The 17413-nt window shown below is 46.5% G+C and overlaps 1 protein-coding gene across 3 annotated transcripts in view; it reads left to right on the top strand.

Annotated features, from left to right (window-relative positions):
• The window catches only part of ZFAT (zinc finger and AT-hook domain containing), a 178338-nt gene extending 167048 nt beyond the window's left edge, over positions 1-11290 (top strand). For all 3 annotated transcript variants that reach the window (XM_084750387.1, XM_084750386.1, XM_084750388.1), the window contains exon 16: positions 10451-11290. In XM_084750387.1, coding sequence (XP_084606513.1) covers positions 10451-10690 — 240 coding nt within the window. In that variant the 3' untranslated portion in view covers positions 10691-11290. The remainder of the gene's footprint in view (positions 1-10450) is intronic.
• The last annotated feature ends 6123 nt before the right edge of the window (positions 11291-17413 follow it).

Raw genomic sequence — 17413 nt, 5'->3', positions numbered from 1 at the left:
TGCGTCTGAGCTGTGCATTCCCAGAAAAGAAAAGTATCAGTTGTCTGCGTACAACCAAGAGAGAAACGGCAAGCAGAGGAGGTGACATGCCTTCTCCTCTGTGAGCGATGGTTGCCTAAACAGTGTTCAATCTTCATTGGTGCCTGGAATGCCTTCTTCCTGCCTCTGAATAATATTTTTGGTATTTCTATAAGTTTTTTTTGTTTGTTTTGTTTTGTTTTGTTTTGTTTTGCAGATACCATCACCCCATTTTGGTCTTATATATAAATTTATATTTCTAGATTTATACATTTATGATGTTTTCCCACAAAGCACATTCATTTATCCTTTCTCATTCCTCAGTAAATTTGGGATAGCATTTACAGTTTCTGTTTCCAATGCATGGTATGCTACTCCTAAGACAGGTTGTGACAGGGGATGTGCCTGCTCTGACTCCCATGAAGCAGATCTGTCTCTCTTGAGAGTGGGGGCAACAGTGGCATGGTGATCACACGAGCAGTGGAGAAACTGTAGCTGCTGGAAAGGTGTGCTTCCCTCCGGAGCCAAAACATGCACGGGATATGGCACACAACTGCAGGCTTCTTTCTCATTTGGTTATGTTAGGTTCGATCTGGAAAATAGCTCTGGCAGTTCCAGGAGTCACGGTGCTTTGGATGAAATCATTCATTACCATCTTTTCCTTCTGTCCTGAAGAGTAATATGGGTGGACAGCTGAACACCAGGTCACAAAACGGGCAGGAGTGAGGTGACGATAAGTGGTGGCACTGAGGGCATCAGCGCCAGGCCCAGTTTGTTCTTCTAGTGATAAGCAGAGTGAGCTAGTAAGTAGCAGGGCTGGCTGCTAGGAAGGTGGATGATTGACAGCCCAGACTCACCAACCCATGGGCCCAGAACTCTCACTGAATGGTAGATAGTTGTACACACTAATTTTACTACCGCAGGTACCCATACATATATGACCAAAAAGAACCCAAAAAGTCTAGTGTTCTAACTATACCAAGGCAAAGCAAATAGACCCCTTTCTCATAAACCAGTAATAAATACTTAGGCACAAGAACTCAAAGATACAGTGGCCAGGATAGTAAGGACCATGGGGGGCATTGGCAGAAGGAAATGAGAAGGAGAGCTAAGTAGAAGGCCCAGTGAAGAAAGAGGTCAGAGAGAAGAGACCAGGGAGACCTGGTTCTGCCAGCATCTGGGCAGATGCAGACTGAGGGAAACAAACTGAGTAGAGGCCCAGTGCAGGCCATGAAATCCTGAGTGGAGTGGGTGGGGAGGAAATGGAGTTTGACAATGGAGAAGCATCCTACTGCGGCCCCTCCCTTCTATACCCATTTGTGTATTATGGCTCTATTTGCCTTTCATGAATTCTAGCTTGTCCCTGACCTCTGGTCTTTTCCTGTCTCCTCCTCTTCATCACACTCTGAAAATAACACAAGTAGATCTAATCTGATCAAGTGTCTCCTGTCCGTTGGAGAGAAGCATCATTAATTTTAGTCCCATTAAGATCCCTCAAGAGTCTTACAAATGGTTTCCTGGTGTGCTATCTGGTCAGTTCCTCTGTTCTCCATCTCTTTCCCTGGCACTCTGTGCTCCAGATGTGGTGATATTTATGAGGTTGGCCCGGCAGGGCTGCCAGTGTGCTCTGTTCTCCTGGCTGCTTTTTCTCCCATCTCTGTGCTTCTTATCATTCTCCAGACTCCTGCCTTTCTAGTATTTAAGACCAGGGTCATCATTTTTTAGCATCTCTGACAATCAACCGATTCCCTTTTATTCCACGCCACCCTACATGCTCAAGATCATACCATACCATGTTCTCCTGTAAAGCAAGTCTGGTACAGCATTGACCAGTCCCAGATTCATGGCTCTGCCAGCAAAATATTTGACATGTACTGGTTCTCCAACAGAAGACTTGTAAGCCATCTGAGGCAGATGTGGGAATTCCACCTATGAGACATGTGAAGAGTGGGTGGCTTGTCCTCAACAGTATATTCATTCTCTGCCCCATCATTTACAGGTGTGTCAGCACAAAGGCCCTTCCCTATTTGTCTTACAAACAAGTGTTAGTATGTCATAGGCCAGGTTAAGAATGACGCCCTCCAGCAGCCCTTGTTAGCCTGTCCTTCTAGACCTGTTCTCAGCCTTCCTAATGATGCGACGCTTTAATACAGTTCATCATGTTGTGGTGACCCCCAGCCTTAAAATTATTTTAATTGCTACTTCATAAGTGTAATTTTGCTACTGTTATTAATCATAATGTTCTGAATCATAATCTGGTGGTCTTAGGTGACCTCATAGGAGTCATGGCCTACAGGCTGAGAACTGCTACTCTGCATACATCCCTGACTTTGAAGTTTTCTTGCCCTTCTGTTCCTTGATCACTTCAGGCCTCAACCAACTTGCTCGTCTGTTGACATTGCTAGGATAGTAGAGAAGAAAATGTTTAACCATGTGAAGATTCTATTAACAGCATTCTGTGCTGTGGCAGCCTTGGAAATGGGAGCCATAATCCTCTGTAGACATTCCATCTCACACTAAGGAGCTTGGTACTTGGACTGTCTAAAGTATTATTCTTTGATTCGTCTGAGGTTTCCGTGTAGAAGTGCTATCTGCTCTCTTGGCCGAGGCCTTTTCTCTTTTCTCTGACATTAGCTGGGCCTTACTTGCTGGTCTTTGGAGAAGCTGAGAAGATTCCTTAGGCAGCATATCTCTGTGTTCTTTACTCCATGACTCATTCAAGAAACTGAGGCACTGTTCGCTGTTTGCTAGGTATCCCTGGGCTCTGGCAGACAGGGTTAGGCAACATGTGCTGTGCTTCTCAGAGGAAGCTCAATCAATGCCGTGACCCCATTGGGCGAAGACCTTGTCATTATCAATAGAAGTTATGTGGAAGCCTAAGTTCAGGGAGCCTGTGAGACTTCTTAGAAAAGAGGACAAAAGTTGGCACTCTCAAGATTGAGACAGGATCTTTTAGAAAAGGGTGAGGCAGGAAGTACAGTACAGGTAGAATTTCAGAGACAAGAGTGTGTGCATTTTCAGGGACAAGAGCTGAGTGTGGAGGATGGGGGTGTCAGGGAGCCAGGACAGAAAGATCTTTGACAGTTGTAGAGGGGACCTAGGCCCCATGATGTGGTTGCAGGAAGCCGTGACTAGTAAAGAGGTTCGCTAGAACATGGCACAGGAGGCGCAGTGCTCTGCTTTAAATAATGGGTTGCCTGCGACTAGCCAAGCACCTCATTAGCTCTGGTGAGCCACCACTGTCCACAGGGTGTGAGGGGAACCACTGAAGGAAGTCAGGACAGGAACCCAAGCCAGGCAGGAATCTAGAGGCAGGAGCGGATGCAGAGAGTCATAGAAGAGAGCTGCTTAGGGGCTTGTTCCTCAATGCTTGCTCAGCTTGCTTTCTTATAGAACCTAGGACCACCAGCCCACAGGTGGCCCCATCTGCAGTGGGCTGGGCCCTTTGCTGTAAATCATTAATAAAGAAATATTGCCCTACAGTGTCTGCTTACAGCCCAATCTTTTGGGCACCTTTTCTTAATTGAAGTTTCCTCCTCTTAGATGACTGTAGTCTATATTAAGTTGATATGAAACTAACTAGCACAAGCACACATATACACAATTCCATATACACTTATGTATGTGTACGCAAACCTATCTTCCTTCCCATGTTTTCTCACAGTTTCCATGTTTTTGCACACAGAGTCTCTGTCTCTGCCTCTCTGTCTCCCCCTCCCTCCTTCCATTCCTTCCCTCCCCCTCTCTCTCATACACACACACACACACACACACACACACACACACACACACACGTTTGTTTCTTGGATTCTTTATGCCTCTCATGCCTGGTCTCATTAACAACTCAGCCTGTGATGAGCGTTCACTGTGTTCTGTGGATGGTCTTAAGCATCGTTAGCTCTCCTGCTATTATTCTGAGTCCTGTTACCTTCTCCCTAACACAGATTCTCAGTGGGTTTTAAGAACCAGTCCTGAGCAACATGAGTACCACAGCAAAGAGAACAAGTAGTAGCTTTGTTCATTTGCTGGGCTGCAGCCCTATGTGCCTTCCTTACCGTGGACATTAAAGGCATCTAGAGAGGCTGTTCTCCAAGGCATGGCTTAATAAAAAAGGAGCCTGAATCAGGTTATTTTAAATGAATTTGAAATGTGAAGGATTCCTGAAGTTGTGTGATCTCCTTGCATGGCTGCAGCAGTGGCAGAGATGATGGTGGACTTGACCTTCTGTCTCTTGAAAGGCATAAATGAGAGTCCCTATCATGACAAGATGCTCCAATTAGGATCCATGAAATGAAGCCATTCGTCTACTTGCAGGCCTCAAGGGCCTTCTGACTAGGGCACATGGGCAGCATGTACTGGCAGGGTGTGGCTGGTTGTATTCATTCAGAGATGTAAACTAAGTACACTAAAATGTGAACCCTGTCCACTCTGTCCTGGTGTCTTTTCATTGTGGCCAGCTGAAGTAGTTTTTATCTTCCCTTAACCTTCCTGTATTTGCTGGGTCCAACTTTCCTGTAGGAAGCCTGTCAGTTCCAATGTCGCGTTGGAACCAAGCTCAAATTTGTTTTAATAAATTGTGCCGATGAGTGTATGGCCAAGAGCCCCATCACTGGTGTGAGGGAGCTGGTGCCAGGAGTTCTTTGCACACTGAGGGCTCTAGGTGAAGGTGTTTTGCACATGTGCCCACTTATTGTGGTCCTCAGTGGCTTCAAAGAGTGTTTCTTTCGATGCCAGTGAGTAAGAACATTTTCTCCTTTTCTCATCACTGCCTCTGTGGGATCCAGCCAGGAGCTGTGGCTTTTTCTTCCCTTAATTATCTTTGTTTGCCATATTTCTGTGTCCCTGGCTGTGTCATTGGGTTGTTTTGATGTTCCACAAGGCAGTGGTTGGCGCAGTCTCAAACAGAAGGGCATGTGCTCAGGTTGAGACTCAGAAGGTGTGGACGGCTGCAAGCTGAAGGTCAAGAGACATGAGGAAGAAGCACTCTCTGCAGGCTTCCTGTGGACATCTCTTTTCTGTGGTCTTTCTGTCAGACAAAGCACCTCCTCACGAGCATGCCCAGTCCAGGGGACCTTGCTGTTGGAAGATGGTCTTCCCCTCTGTTGTATGATCTTGAGGTGTGATTGTGGGCATCTTTTTCTGAGACATGAAACACTTTGGCAAAAGAGCCCCTCAGTGTCTTCTCAATAAAGAGACTGTAAAAGGAGATCCAGCTCACGAAAGTGATGAGAGACTTGGAACAGGGCTATGTAGTAGTCCTAACGCCCTGCTGCCTACTTGGCTCAGTCCAGTGTTAGAGTAAGTACCTGAAGCTCATGTCCACCAGAAGCACAGAGAAGCCTTATCCTATACTGGATCGTCCATGGCTGTGGTAGGGCCTGTCAGGCAGCTTCTCCTCTTCCCTGAGCCCCACACTCTCTGAGGCTTCAGCTGCTGCAGGAGTGACTGCCAAGTCAGCACTGATGCATAAGCTGGCATCTGCACAGCAAGTATTGCACCTCTTACCAGATGCTACAGGTATGCAAGGAAACCCATCTAGGGCCATCTAGGCCTGAGAGAGTGAATCAAGGCTGCACTTTCCTTGAGTGCCTGAGAGCAAGAGGGATATCCGGGACTTCCTTGAAAGTTTGGAAGGAGAGCATGTAAACTTGTGGGAATGGACTCTATATAGAAGGTGGAGAAGGGATCTGAAGTCGGGCGAGACGGAAGGACAGATGAGGCATATGCAAGGAGACAGTGAGGTGATTGGAGCCCCTGGATGGCATAGCATCCTGCAACATCTCCATCCATGTTCCTGTGTGGACCTGAAGGTGAAGTGACGGGCACCCTACAGAAAGCTGCTCTCTAGCATCAATAGATCTGCCAAGTGTGGGTCACTAACAGGGTTCAATCCTGATTCTAGAACACTTGATTTGTGCAGTCCCGTGGGTTAAGGTTTTCTATTAAGCTATCTATGCTGCTAATTTAGCTGAATGGCATGTGAGGGGAAAATGGAGTATCAGTCTCAGGGGGTAATGACACTGTGAAAGCCATATTATTTCTGCTATGAAGAACAATTTTAAGCCTGTGCTAATAGATTAAGCTGCTAGAGTGATGATTTTGAACAAAGAGAAAGGCTAGAGCTGTACAACCAACCTTTGTCTGCCTCGGGTGGCTAAAGAGCAGTAATTCTAACCTATCAATCTGTGCCACGTGGTACTGTTAGTCACTGCCACACTCTCCAGCCGAGGAAGGAGCTCTAGATTCGTTCGTGCATATCAGGCTCAGCTTTTGCTGCTTTTGAGATGCTTGATCTTAGGTGAGGCACTGGACCCCTAGGAGCTTCATGACACCACTTGTGAAGAAGGAACAAATATTATGTATGCAGGTGAGGGTGAGGGTTGGAGGAGTATTCAGTGAACGGCAGATAGCTGCTAACTTCTGTGGGAGCAGGGCAGGAAGTCCATGCTCACAGAAATGGCAGAAGCACAGATAGATCAGGTGACATGTAGAAGGCTTGAGGAGTACGCATTTCAAAAGGCTCATAAGCCCCTTCTGCAAAGCAGCCCCTGGCCCCTTACTCACCCTCACTGTGGAGCTCCTAAGTATGTGGAGCAGGCACATCAGTTGCAGCAAGTAAACTCGGGAGCCCCAAGTTAGCTCGTCCTGTGTTAACTGAACACATGCTTTCTAGGACTCCAGTGAAATGTAATTACCATTAGGCATCACGTTTTTTGGTGACTTAGTTGGACCAATTGTCTAACCAATTGTGATGTCCCATGCGTAAGAATCAGTGGATGAATGTAATATAGATGTTGTTGGGCAAGACCAATCTGGGGCTAAAAACTGAAGAAAAGAAACAAATGGAGAAAGAGTTCTCCTAAGTGGACTTCAGCACTTAGAAAAGTTAGCCTACGACCATAAAGTGGGGGAGGAGATCCCACTCGGACATTGACATAAGGGAGGGTAATAGGGTGGGGGTGGGAGGGTAGGAGGAACAGAAGGATACGAGTGATGGGAGAACAATTTAGTTGTAATATGAATAAATTAATAAAAAAAAGAAAAGAGAGCAGAGAAGATAGACATAAATATTCAGCAGGGTGGTAAGAGGGCGAGTGTAGATGCACCGCAGACTGGCCTTCTCAGAATCCTCTGCCTCGCTCTGTGAAATAAAGACTCAGCCTGTGTGTGAATGGCCGAGACTCTTAGATCTTTTTTTATTAGTTAAACATTTTTATTTCTTACATATGCATTTATATTATTACACCTTTATACAGTAAACTACCCATAGCAAGAAGAACCAGGATAATATAATCAGGAATTATACAAATGTTACATTCTTAGTGTTTTGGCTCTTTTCTATTTCACAGTCTTGAGGAAAACATCTTTCCTACCTTGGTGTGTCTAAAATTCTGAATGTAAATCAGTCTCCATCACATCTTGTCATTATCAACTTAAAACATTTATCTAGACCTAAAAAACATCTTAACCCCTAAACAAATAAGCTTCATTGTAAAACTAAGCTACCTGGTCTTCAACTCCATCAGAGACGTGAGAAGGAATAAACTTGATTACCTGAGTGTGTCGGGAGTGCAGGTTAGTAGCTTTCCAAATGAGAAGATGAGAGAGACAGTTTACTACCTGAATGGTCACCCCAAACTCTCTATAACATTGGAGCATCTTCTTCAGCCTTCTGGCCCAATATATCTGGCAGGCATATTTGTGAGGCAGGAACTTTTGAAGACTTGCATACCATCTCTTGGCAGAGTTTGGCCATCAACTCTGCCTGCATCTAAGCTTGTCCTTTTTAAAGCAGAATTCTGTCTGTAGAAGAAACGAGGACATTTTGCCCAGTGGCTTGCTTACCACATTTGAAGCCATCTCCATAAGGAGGTGCTTTGATGCTCATAATCCTCTTTGAGGTAGGCTGGGTGTTGCCGGGAGTTAACCTGTCTCATTGTCAGTGAACATTTAAAATAATAACATTTTTAAATGCCATATTCTGCATGTGTCTGAGGTCTTTGAAGACCTTATCTAACTATCCTACCTAATCTTTCTACAGAATCATATCTGTCTGTTGCAGCTAAGATGTATATTCTTGTGAGAAAAGTAGAATAGCAGTTGACATGACCATCTTCTTAAGAGCTCATTGCAAACAGCGGTTCAGGCCTCATCAGCCCTTCTCTGCAGCCTTCACTCTGTCATACTGTGTACAACTCTGTGTGTCATGTGAGCTTGTTGTGTCTCTCCCCTACTGCTCACCACAGGGTACTGCCTCCCTGTTTATCATCCATCCCTCTTCCTTCCTCTGTGTACTTTAGCAACAAATGAGGGAGGAGGTTTGTGGCATCCCAGGCTCCTGTCAGGCACTGGGAAATGAAAGAATGAATGAAATCAAGATGAAAGAAATCAGCATTTACCTCCACATTCTTGGGTCCTGGTGCATGTTGCCAGATAAATGAAATATAAATAAATAATAAAAGAAGAGATAAATGTTTTGGCATATAAATAAAGAAATGGCTAGATAAGATAGCATGCTGGGTTTTTTTCCCCTCAGAAAAGCCTTGCAGCTTCAGAATTCTCTCAGTCTCAGCCCTCTTTCAGTATCTGCCAAGACTCCGCCCACAGCTGTCTTTTCCCCAGAGTCTATGAGCTGAACCTTCCCTGAGTGTTCCTCCTCAGGCATCTTCAGTAGTACTGGGGCTGAGCTGAGGCAAGCTAGAGAGCCATGAGTAGGCAGGGCGGGGAGCAGGAAACTGCTAACGTGCTGCCAGTCGCTGGCCAGGAGAATCTGAAGTGTCATATGTAGAGGCTCATGTGGAGGCCTTGGCAACTTCTCTCAAACCTGGGCATCCTTTTCCCTTCCATCGCTTGCCTAGAACCCACCTACACCTGCATTGTGCCCTGAAGCCATCTGGGGTGTGGCCATGCTTTGTTTTGTGCCACCCTGTCAGCTCTCATCTCCTTGTCTTGCTGTCTTGGCACCTGGGACCTGGTAGATCATCACCTGACAACATTAGACACTTACTAAGTGCCATGCATTGATCTTGGGTCTTGGGAAATAGCTATGACAAGACAGATGCTGTCCCTACACTCCTGTCATTATGGTCTAATGGTAACTACAAAAGTAACAAGTTTTATCAAATGGCAGGCAATCAGCACCTTCTTTTTTTTGTTTTTTTGTTTTGTTTTGTTTTGTTTTTGTTTTTCAAGACAGGGTTTCTCTGTGTAGTCTTGGCTGTCCTAGACTCGCTTTGTAGTCCAGGCTGGCCTCGAACTCACAGCGATCCGCCTGCCTCTGCCTCCCAAGTGCTGGGATTAAAGGCATGCGCCACCACGCCCGGCTCAGTACCTTCTACTCAGAAGGTATTTAAGAAAATGTTGTTTGAGTGAACAGATGGATGGTGAATAAATGCATAAATGAATTAGTTACATGACAGTGGTGCTACGTAATGCCTGTTTGCAAATAGTTACCCATGATTCCCTCATGCTCTTCTAAGGTGGCCATGCTCATCCCTCTTTCACAGGGGTTAAGCCAAGAATTGTAGAGCATCTTGCTGAGGCTTCCTGGAAGTGCTGGAGCTGACACTCTCGTCTGCTCAGTGCATCCCTGAGCTTGTCCCTCTTAATCACTCAGGCCCCATAAAGGGTAGCTACTGAAGCATCCCTACGGGCCAGTAGGCCTGTAGGCCTGTCCACCAGCTTCTTGCCTGTTTTTCAGCCATTCCCTTAGTTTTTCCATCTAGACTCTCAGCTCTTCCTAAATTTGCCTGCTATTCCTCTTCTCTGGACAAAGATGGTTATTATTACAAATTACAAACAGCCCAGAGCCGATAGTCAGGAACATGACACCTTAGTATCAGTAAGAATTTAGCCTCTGAAATCTTAGAGCTACCAAGAAAGTCCTGGCTGTTGAGATCATTGGTTCTCTCCACTGTCAGTGCTCCTTGACCTCTCCTGCCCAGCACTGTGGCAGCATAGATCTATTGGCAGACCTCCAAAGCATGGCCAGGCATCCGCATTGATGGACAGCCCCTGGGGACTGTCGAGTTGAAGTGGCATCTCAGAGTGGTGAAAACAAAGAAACCAGGAAGAGCCTAGCCACTTTATCAAATGCGCCAGCTATATATTTAAAGGAGCCTCCTCCTCTATACTGTATGCTGGTGCATTTAATACCCCCTGGTGCCTTCTAACCCCCATACTTTATGGCTCCACACCTTGTACAAGGCCGATAGGAAGCTTGGCTTCAGGATGAGAGTTTGGATTTGAGGTGTGGACTCTTCCATTTGCAACAGGAAAAGAGCTCTCTATGTCATGGAGTCTCGCTCTCTTCTTCATGAAAATGGCATGAGGCAACACAGCATTGATGAGAAGATTGTGTGCAGCTCCCAGTGCCATAATTGAGGTTTTGACATTATTGCTGAACTTATGTCACTTTCTCTTTCCTTCCCAGGTCACTGATGAGGAGCCTAGTTCCAACCACACAGTCATGATCCAGGAGACGCTACAGCAGGCCTCTGTGGAGCTGGCAGAGCAGCACCATCTGGTGGTCTCCTCTGATGACGTGGAGGGCATTGAGACAGTGACTGTGTACACTCAGGGCGGGGAGGCCTCAGAGTTCATAGTGTATGTACAAGAGGCTGTGCAGCCCGTGGAGGAGCAGGTTGGGGAGCAGCCAGCCCCCGAACTCTAGAGAACCCTAGTCTCATGCAGCAGCCAGCTTCTGTGGACCCCGGGGCCACCCAACCCACCAAGCCCATCTTGCTCTTCTTGCCTCCTGGCCCAGATAGTGTTCTCTGTACTGTTCTTTGTGTGGTCAAGACCAGCACAGCACCAGCAATACAGAACCCCAGTCCTCAACACAAATCCCACCCTGACCCAAAATCCTCTGTTTCCAGAAGACCTCTGCATCAGCTCTCCTGCCCTGCCCCTTCTCTGCTTCAAGACCCAGAGATTCTCCCCTCTGCATCTTCTATGATTACAGCCCCAGCCCTCTGCGCCCCACCACCACCCCAGGTGCTCACCCTCGTCTGGGCCCACTGTGCTGTCTGGGGAAAGGAGACAGACATCACACAGCAAGTGGCCTTATGTCTCTTGAGTTAACCACTGCGTGGGGTGGGCAAGACCATCCAAGTATTCTCCACTGAGCCCCACCCTCCTCAGTGCAGGAACACTGAGAACAAATGAGTGACCCACACTCCTATCACAGGGGCCCAGCTTGGAATTCTTTTTGCTTTTAAATAAATGCATTTTGTCTCTTCACCTCTCCTTCAGGGAGGTGGATGAAATAAAAGCATTTTGTGCTTGTACATCATCCTTCTTAGGGGGTGCTTTGCACTTCCCCCACTGAAGTCCCCTTCTCCCACCAGAACTGTGTGCAAAGTTGTGGAGACAGACACGCAGACAATGGTATTTCTTGTTAGAATCCCAGTCACCCCTCACCTTACTCCGTAGGACCCTCCAGCACTGTGGAAGAATGCTTCAGCAGGCCTGGCAATGTCTTGGCACAGACAAGATGGGAGAGTACACTGGCCTTGGAGGAACAGAGGGCTCTCTGCTTGCATGAGGCCGTGGGCTTTGCTATGGGGGTTATGTCCAGTGTACGCTGACCAGTAGATAAAGAAAAGTTCCCATTCACCCCAGAGTGGGGATGGCTGCGAACAGAAAAGGTTATCCATGACCCAGCTCCATAAGGGATGGGTTGTGAAGACCTGGGGTTGTGTTTATTCCAGAATCCTTGATTAGTGGTGGGCTGAGGTGACAGGGTCAGCCAGTGTTCCAGGGAGACCTCTGTCCAAACAAATATCTGTAGATATGGCCAGTGTCCCCAGGCAGGCTCTGTCACCCTCATCCAAGTGTCCTCAACAAGTTTGTTTGCCTCTGAACAAGGATGATTGCCAAGCTCTCTGATTATGGACAAACTCAACAGGCTGAACCTTGAGAGGCTTTGAGCAAGGCAGTCCCTGACCCACATGGGAGGCATCCATTGCTGTTTGTATGTGTAGGGATGGGAGAAAACTCAGCCTACAGCTCTTCCCTGGAAAGGGTTTGATGAGAGAGGGGAGGTGGAGTGAATGTAACAGGAGGCTCTGGGGCATTCCGTGCTATATGAGGTACCCCCTACTCCAGGCCGACTGTCTTCACAGCACTGGCCAAGAAGAACCACTTAGGGCTTGGTGTTCCTGGCTGTCCATATCCTTGCAGACATCCAGAATAGGGTAGAAAGGTTGGAGACTCACTGCTTCCTTCCTAGACTACTTTTCTAAGATGGGTGGAACATTGCAGTGGCAGTAAAATGTGGCTTGTTTCTGCTTCTTCCTTGGGACCTCCTCACCACCAGGGATGTGTCGAATAATTTTTAGCCCAACTAGTATTTTATGTCAGATAAATAACTGAAAGGCTACCTGGGCTCTGCCTTCAAGCTTTCTTTTCTGTTGGGTGTTAGGCCAGATGTTGATGTGTTATGGCATTGGGTCTGTGTCCCTGTAAGGTCAGACCCTAGGTGCTCCCATGGTACTCACCAATGGCAGTGGCACAACTGCATCTTCTCATAGCAGCTGCCCAGTGAATTGGGGCCAACAGTAGAATTTTAGTAACAGGAAATGCTAACACTGAAAAATTAACTTTAACTCAGAGTCCGGATCTGCTACATGGAGCTAAACATGAGTGTGAATGAGAGCCAGTAGAAGAAGAGAGGCCCAGGGCCAGACACAGACAAAGCATCTGAGAGTGTCTGTGGTACCTGGGATCAGGCTGCAGGCACAGTGTGGTATTGGACAGGCCTGGAATCCCCTAGTTCTCTGGCTTCATCTGCACTGCCTGTCCCTCTGCAGCCAAGACTTGCTGCCTGTGCTCACGGAAACAGGTGCTGAGGGCAGACAGGAATGGCCTAGTTCCTCTTTACAGCAAGCAGGCTTGTGAGCTTGATTGGGCAAGCCCTTTCACTCCCTCATTGGTACCTGCGGGACATGAACTAGTAAGTGGCATGAGGCATACACAGCTTCTGTTGCATACCAGCCTACAAGATGCTCACTGTCCGCAGATCAGTCCTCACAGTGGCAGTGGCTGTGCTTACATGGTGTGGAGACCAAGGTCCATAAATGGATGAGAGCATGAGAAATAGTCTTCTCCAGGGAAGGGCTCCCAAATTGGTTACCCAATAACAAATGGTCAGCCCTCAAGGCATATACATATAAGCAGCATTGTTTGCACGGAGCAGGTTACATTTACATATTTTGGAACACACACATCACATGCACGCTGCCACCATCACCACCAACACCACCAACAACCAACACGAAGAAACAGGGACCATGAATTTGAAAGAAAGCAAGTTGGGTATCCCTGGGAGATGTTAGAGAGAGGAAAGGAAAGGGGGAAATTATGTAGTTATATTTAGATTTCAAAAAATATATTTTAAAAGAGCTGGGGAAGCCCAGTAAGTGATGCTTGGTGCATTCAGCAGGTCCTGAGCAGAAGGCAACTCTGACCCCTCAGGTTCACACTTAGCTACACGGTCCTCCAACTGGCTGGTGACTCTGAGCTGCTGTGTTGATCTGTGTTCCATGCTTTTGAGGTGACAGTGACTCATTTTTTAACCTGTATCTACAAGACTAATTTAGCAAATTAATTTTTCTTGTACTAGCTATTTAAAATTCATTAGCTTTTGTCACTGATGACTTTCTCCTTGCTCTTTGGATCTGTCTTTCAAGGCTAGAGCAAAAAGACCATGTGGTGCTAAGCCCTTTTCCTGCTGTGTCCCTTTGAAAGTTTCCCAGTGAATTGTCCATACTGTTCCTGGAAGCACCCCAGGGCTACATCAGCCTCTTAATTTTAGGTCCTAGAGGGATGTCTTCCGGAATCAATTCAGTAGACTAATGTTTTGCTGGAGAAGAAACAAGCAAACAAGCAAACAAACAAACAACAAAAAAGCAGGGGTTGCTGAGGGGGCTTAACTTGCCATGTACCACAAATTTTTTCTGGGTATATTATTTTGAAGCCAACTCAGCCCCTTTCTTAGCTGTGGCAGGGGCACGTTTGTGTTTGATTTAAAAAAAAAAAATTCTAATCTATCACTGTTGCCATTCCTGCCGTAATTTAAAGCTTCGGTGGCTTGTGGGAGATAAGAGTTGTTACACTTCCTGCAGAAGGCAGTGACGGCTTGGTATATTAACTACCACAAAGCAGACAAAAGGGAAAATCAAGGTCTATAGGGACAGAGGAGGCTGTGACAGGCCGAAGTCCCCTGGGGGGGAAGCAGGTCGAGGACAATAGTGCCTGCCACCCAGATGTTGGTCTTGATTCTTGCATCCACACCTCCCTCCTAGGGAGCAGGTAAGGGGTGGACTACCTGGCAAGGGGCCCCTGGTGGTGAAACTAAACAGCTCACTTTTTGCTTTTTGTTTTTCTCCCCACCCTACATATTTTCCTCTGCTCTGTGATCTTGCCATAGTCGCCTTAGCATAGGCACAAAACCATGGGCCAAATGGTCAGGTGTTGGAACCCCAAAGCAGGGAGCCAAATAAACCTTCTAAGTTCTTATCGCACGTATTGTGTTACAGTGACAGAAAGCTGACACATTCGATGACTGTAAGGCCCTACTTTCATAAGTAGTGCCTTCTACTTGTGTCCTTGCTATAAGGATGAATAGGCTCCTTTCATATACATACATACATACATACATACATACATACATACATACATACATATGTGTGTATATATATATCTGAACAGGGAGTCTAGCTTCTTCACTTGCAATGTCCTTAGTTGGTGCATGAATTTGTGCAGGCCCCCTGAGTCAAAAGGCATGTCCCATGAAAGTCTTCACTTACCAGGAGATTGGGATAGATGTGAGGACATCCTTTTGGGACTCTAGGTAAAAGAAATATAGGAGAATGGGGGAAATAGAAGGATCCAGAGTGTACTAGAACTCTACAAGAAGAACATCTTGAAGGTGGATCTGGGCCCAGGGGGTCTGCTCAAACTATTCAACTAACCAATGATTGCCATCAGCAATGAGCCACCAGCAGAGGGAGCTAGGATTCCTTTGGTTGGTCCAAGCTGAATGACCCCAGGCTGGTGTCTGCAGAGACCTCTCTAGTGTACAGGAGATTGAGGAGAGGTGGGGCCTTTCTCTGCCTCTCTGGTGCAGAAGAAAGCCACTTGGGATCTGGAGGCCCCACACTCCTGCTTCAGCTTTCCCGGCAGTGTGCCTAGGGACATGTACCTTTGGCTGGCTGGGTTTCAATGTCTTCCTATGGAAAATGGAGGTGGTCAGGCATTTGTGGCCATCATATAGATGGAGATAAGATCTCAGCTCTTTCTAGGGCCTCATGTGACATAGAGTACATGCTTAATGAATCCCACTGGAGAACTGAAGGTCATTCCAGTGGGATGGACTAAGAATTCAAGACAGAAGTCTTGAATCTTCCCCAACTAAGCCATGGGCTCTGAGTGACCCTGAAAAGTCTCATTTCATCAGACCTCAGTTTTCCTGACACAGTTAGATGTTGGTACTACAGAGTCTCCACACTCAGCTCTCAACACTCTGGGATGGTGTTGTCTTTGGATTGGACCTAGAGAAGGGCAACAGTTTGGGGTTAAAAAGCGTGGCTGGTATGGTGGCTGAGGCAGAGTGAGGATGCTCTTCCCAGGTCACAGCTTTGTAGCCTGAGGCATATTCCTTTACCTTACAGACCTTCAGTTAGCTTGCTCATAAATGAGTGTGTTCTTACTCTGTAGGACCAAGGCAATAATTAAGTATACTAATATTATAAAACTTGTCAGCAAGTAAACAGGATATATATATATGTATATATATATATATATATATATATATATATATATATATATATATATATATATATATATATATAGCTATTTTACATGTTTCTGCTTGGCCTGGTATAAAATAGCTTTGTGTGTGTGTGTGGGGGGGGTCTTCTAGACCTGGGAGGATTCCTGATGGACCCATGGGCTACTGCAGTCCTAGAGAGGTCAACAAATACTTCTCTGAAAAGAGCCAGGCAGATGTGTTAAATTCTGCAAGCAATGCCATCTCTGCTGCAACACACTGCTGTTCTAACATTCTGACATGAAAGCAACCACATAAATGAATAAGTTCAATTGCATTCCAATACAACTTTATTTATTCTAGTAGGAGATGGCCCAGCTTTGGCCCACAGGGCAATTGTTTATTGACCCTGTCCTAGAGACTTGGAACTACAAGGCCAGAGTGATAAGAACTGCAGGTACATGTATCTTTTACTTTTACTTCCAACAGCCAAGCACTTTCACTGTCACAATCTAAACCAATTTACACACACACACACACACACACACACACACATCATTTTCAAGAGGAACACACTGATGCCATTGTTTGAAGATGGGAGCCCTTCCTGCCTGATGGTTGGGAGAGAAGAGCTGTAATCTGGAACTGCCCTCAGCCCCCAAGGGTGCCCCTTACATCTATCTGGGCCTCCATTTCCTGCTTGAGGGAAGGAAGCAGGGTATACATCCATCCTGGTGGCTGCTCCTTTATTCTGAATGAGTTAGCCATATCTGCTTTAGTGGCTTCTAATTCCTTTAATGGCGCTCTGAGGAAAATAAGACAGAGCTGGAAGGGAGACTATGCTTTAATTAAAGCATTGGGACATTAGAAGGATGGAGTGATTAAATAAGGTGAGGGGGAGGCACCATCTGTAGAATAAGCAATCCTGATGCATGTTCTTTGTGACCACAGATAGGGGACCCATGCCCCTCCAGGACCCCCTTCCATGGAGAATTCGTCCCCCCATACAACAGCTTCTCCCTGCTGTTTCCTTCCTCTCTCCCTGCTAAGCTTCCTTCCCTCCCTGTTGTGCCAGCCACTGATGGATGTTCCCTTGATGGGCCAATCTTAATTAAGTTGGATGATCTTTCTTGAGCTTGCAAAATGCAATTAATTCTTTCAGCCCCAGCCAGGGATGGGGGCTGTATTTGTTTCAGCTGTTCCTCCTGGAGAGACTGGAGAAATAAACCAAATTCCAGGCCCTGTGTTGCTGCCCTGAGCCCAGTTAGTCCATCCACTCAACCTCAGGGTCCCACTGGAGGGGAGTATGACTCATGACCCGGGCTGAAGTGTCAACTCAAACCTAGGGTGTGTCCCCACAGTCAGGTGTCCTGCAACACTCCAAAGCCCTTGTCCTGGAAACCTTTCCTGACTCTGCTCTCCTGGGAGTAGCTCTTTCCTGTCTCTGGCACCATAAACAAGCTCAGCACAAAGGACTCTGACCTTGTCCTCTCCTAGCTGTGTAGTAGTTGTTTTCGACAGGTAAGACACTGCCTGCTCCCCAAGTATGTCATGGCATATCCTCCTATCCAGACAAGCACACAGTCCCTTGCAGGATTTATCAAGAATTCCCTCTGTCCTGAA

This window comes from Acomys minous (genome assembly GCF_964271855.1).
Source record: "Acomys minous genome assembly, chromosome: 12".
Lineage (NCBI taxonomy): Eukaryota > Metazoa > Chordata > Mammalia > Rodentia > Muridae > Acomys > Acomys minous.
Note: the sequence above shows the minus strand (reverse complement) of the source record. Positions and strands in the feature narration are given on the sequence as shown.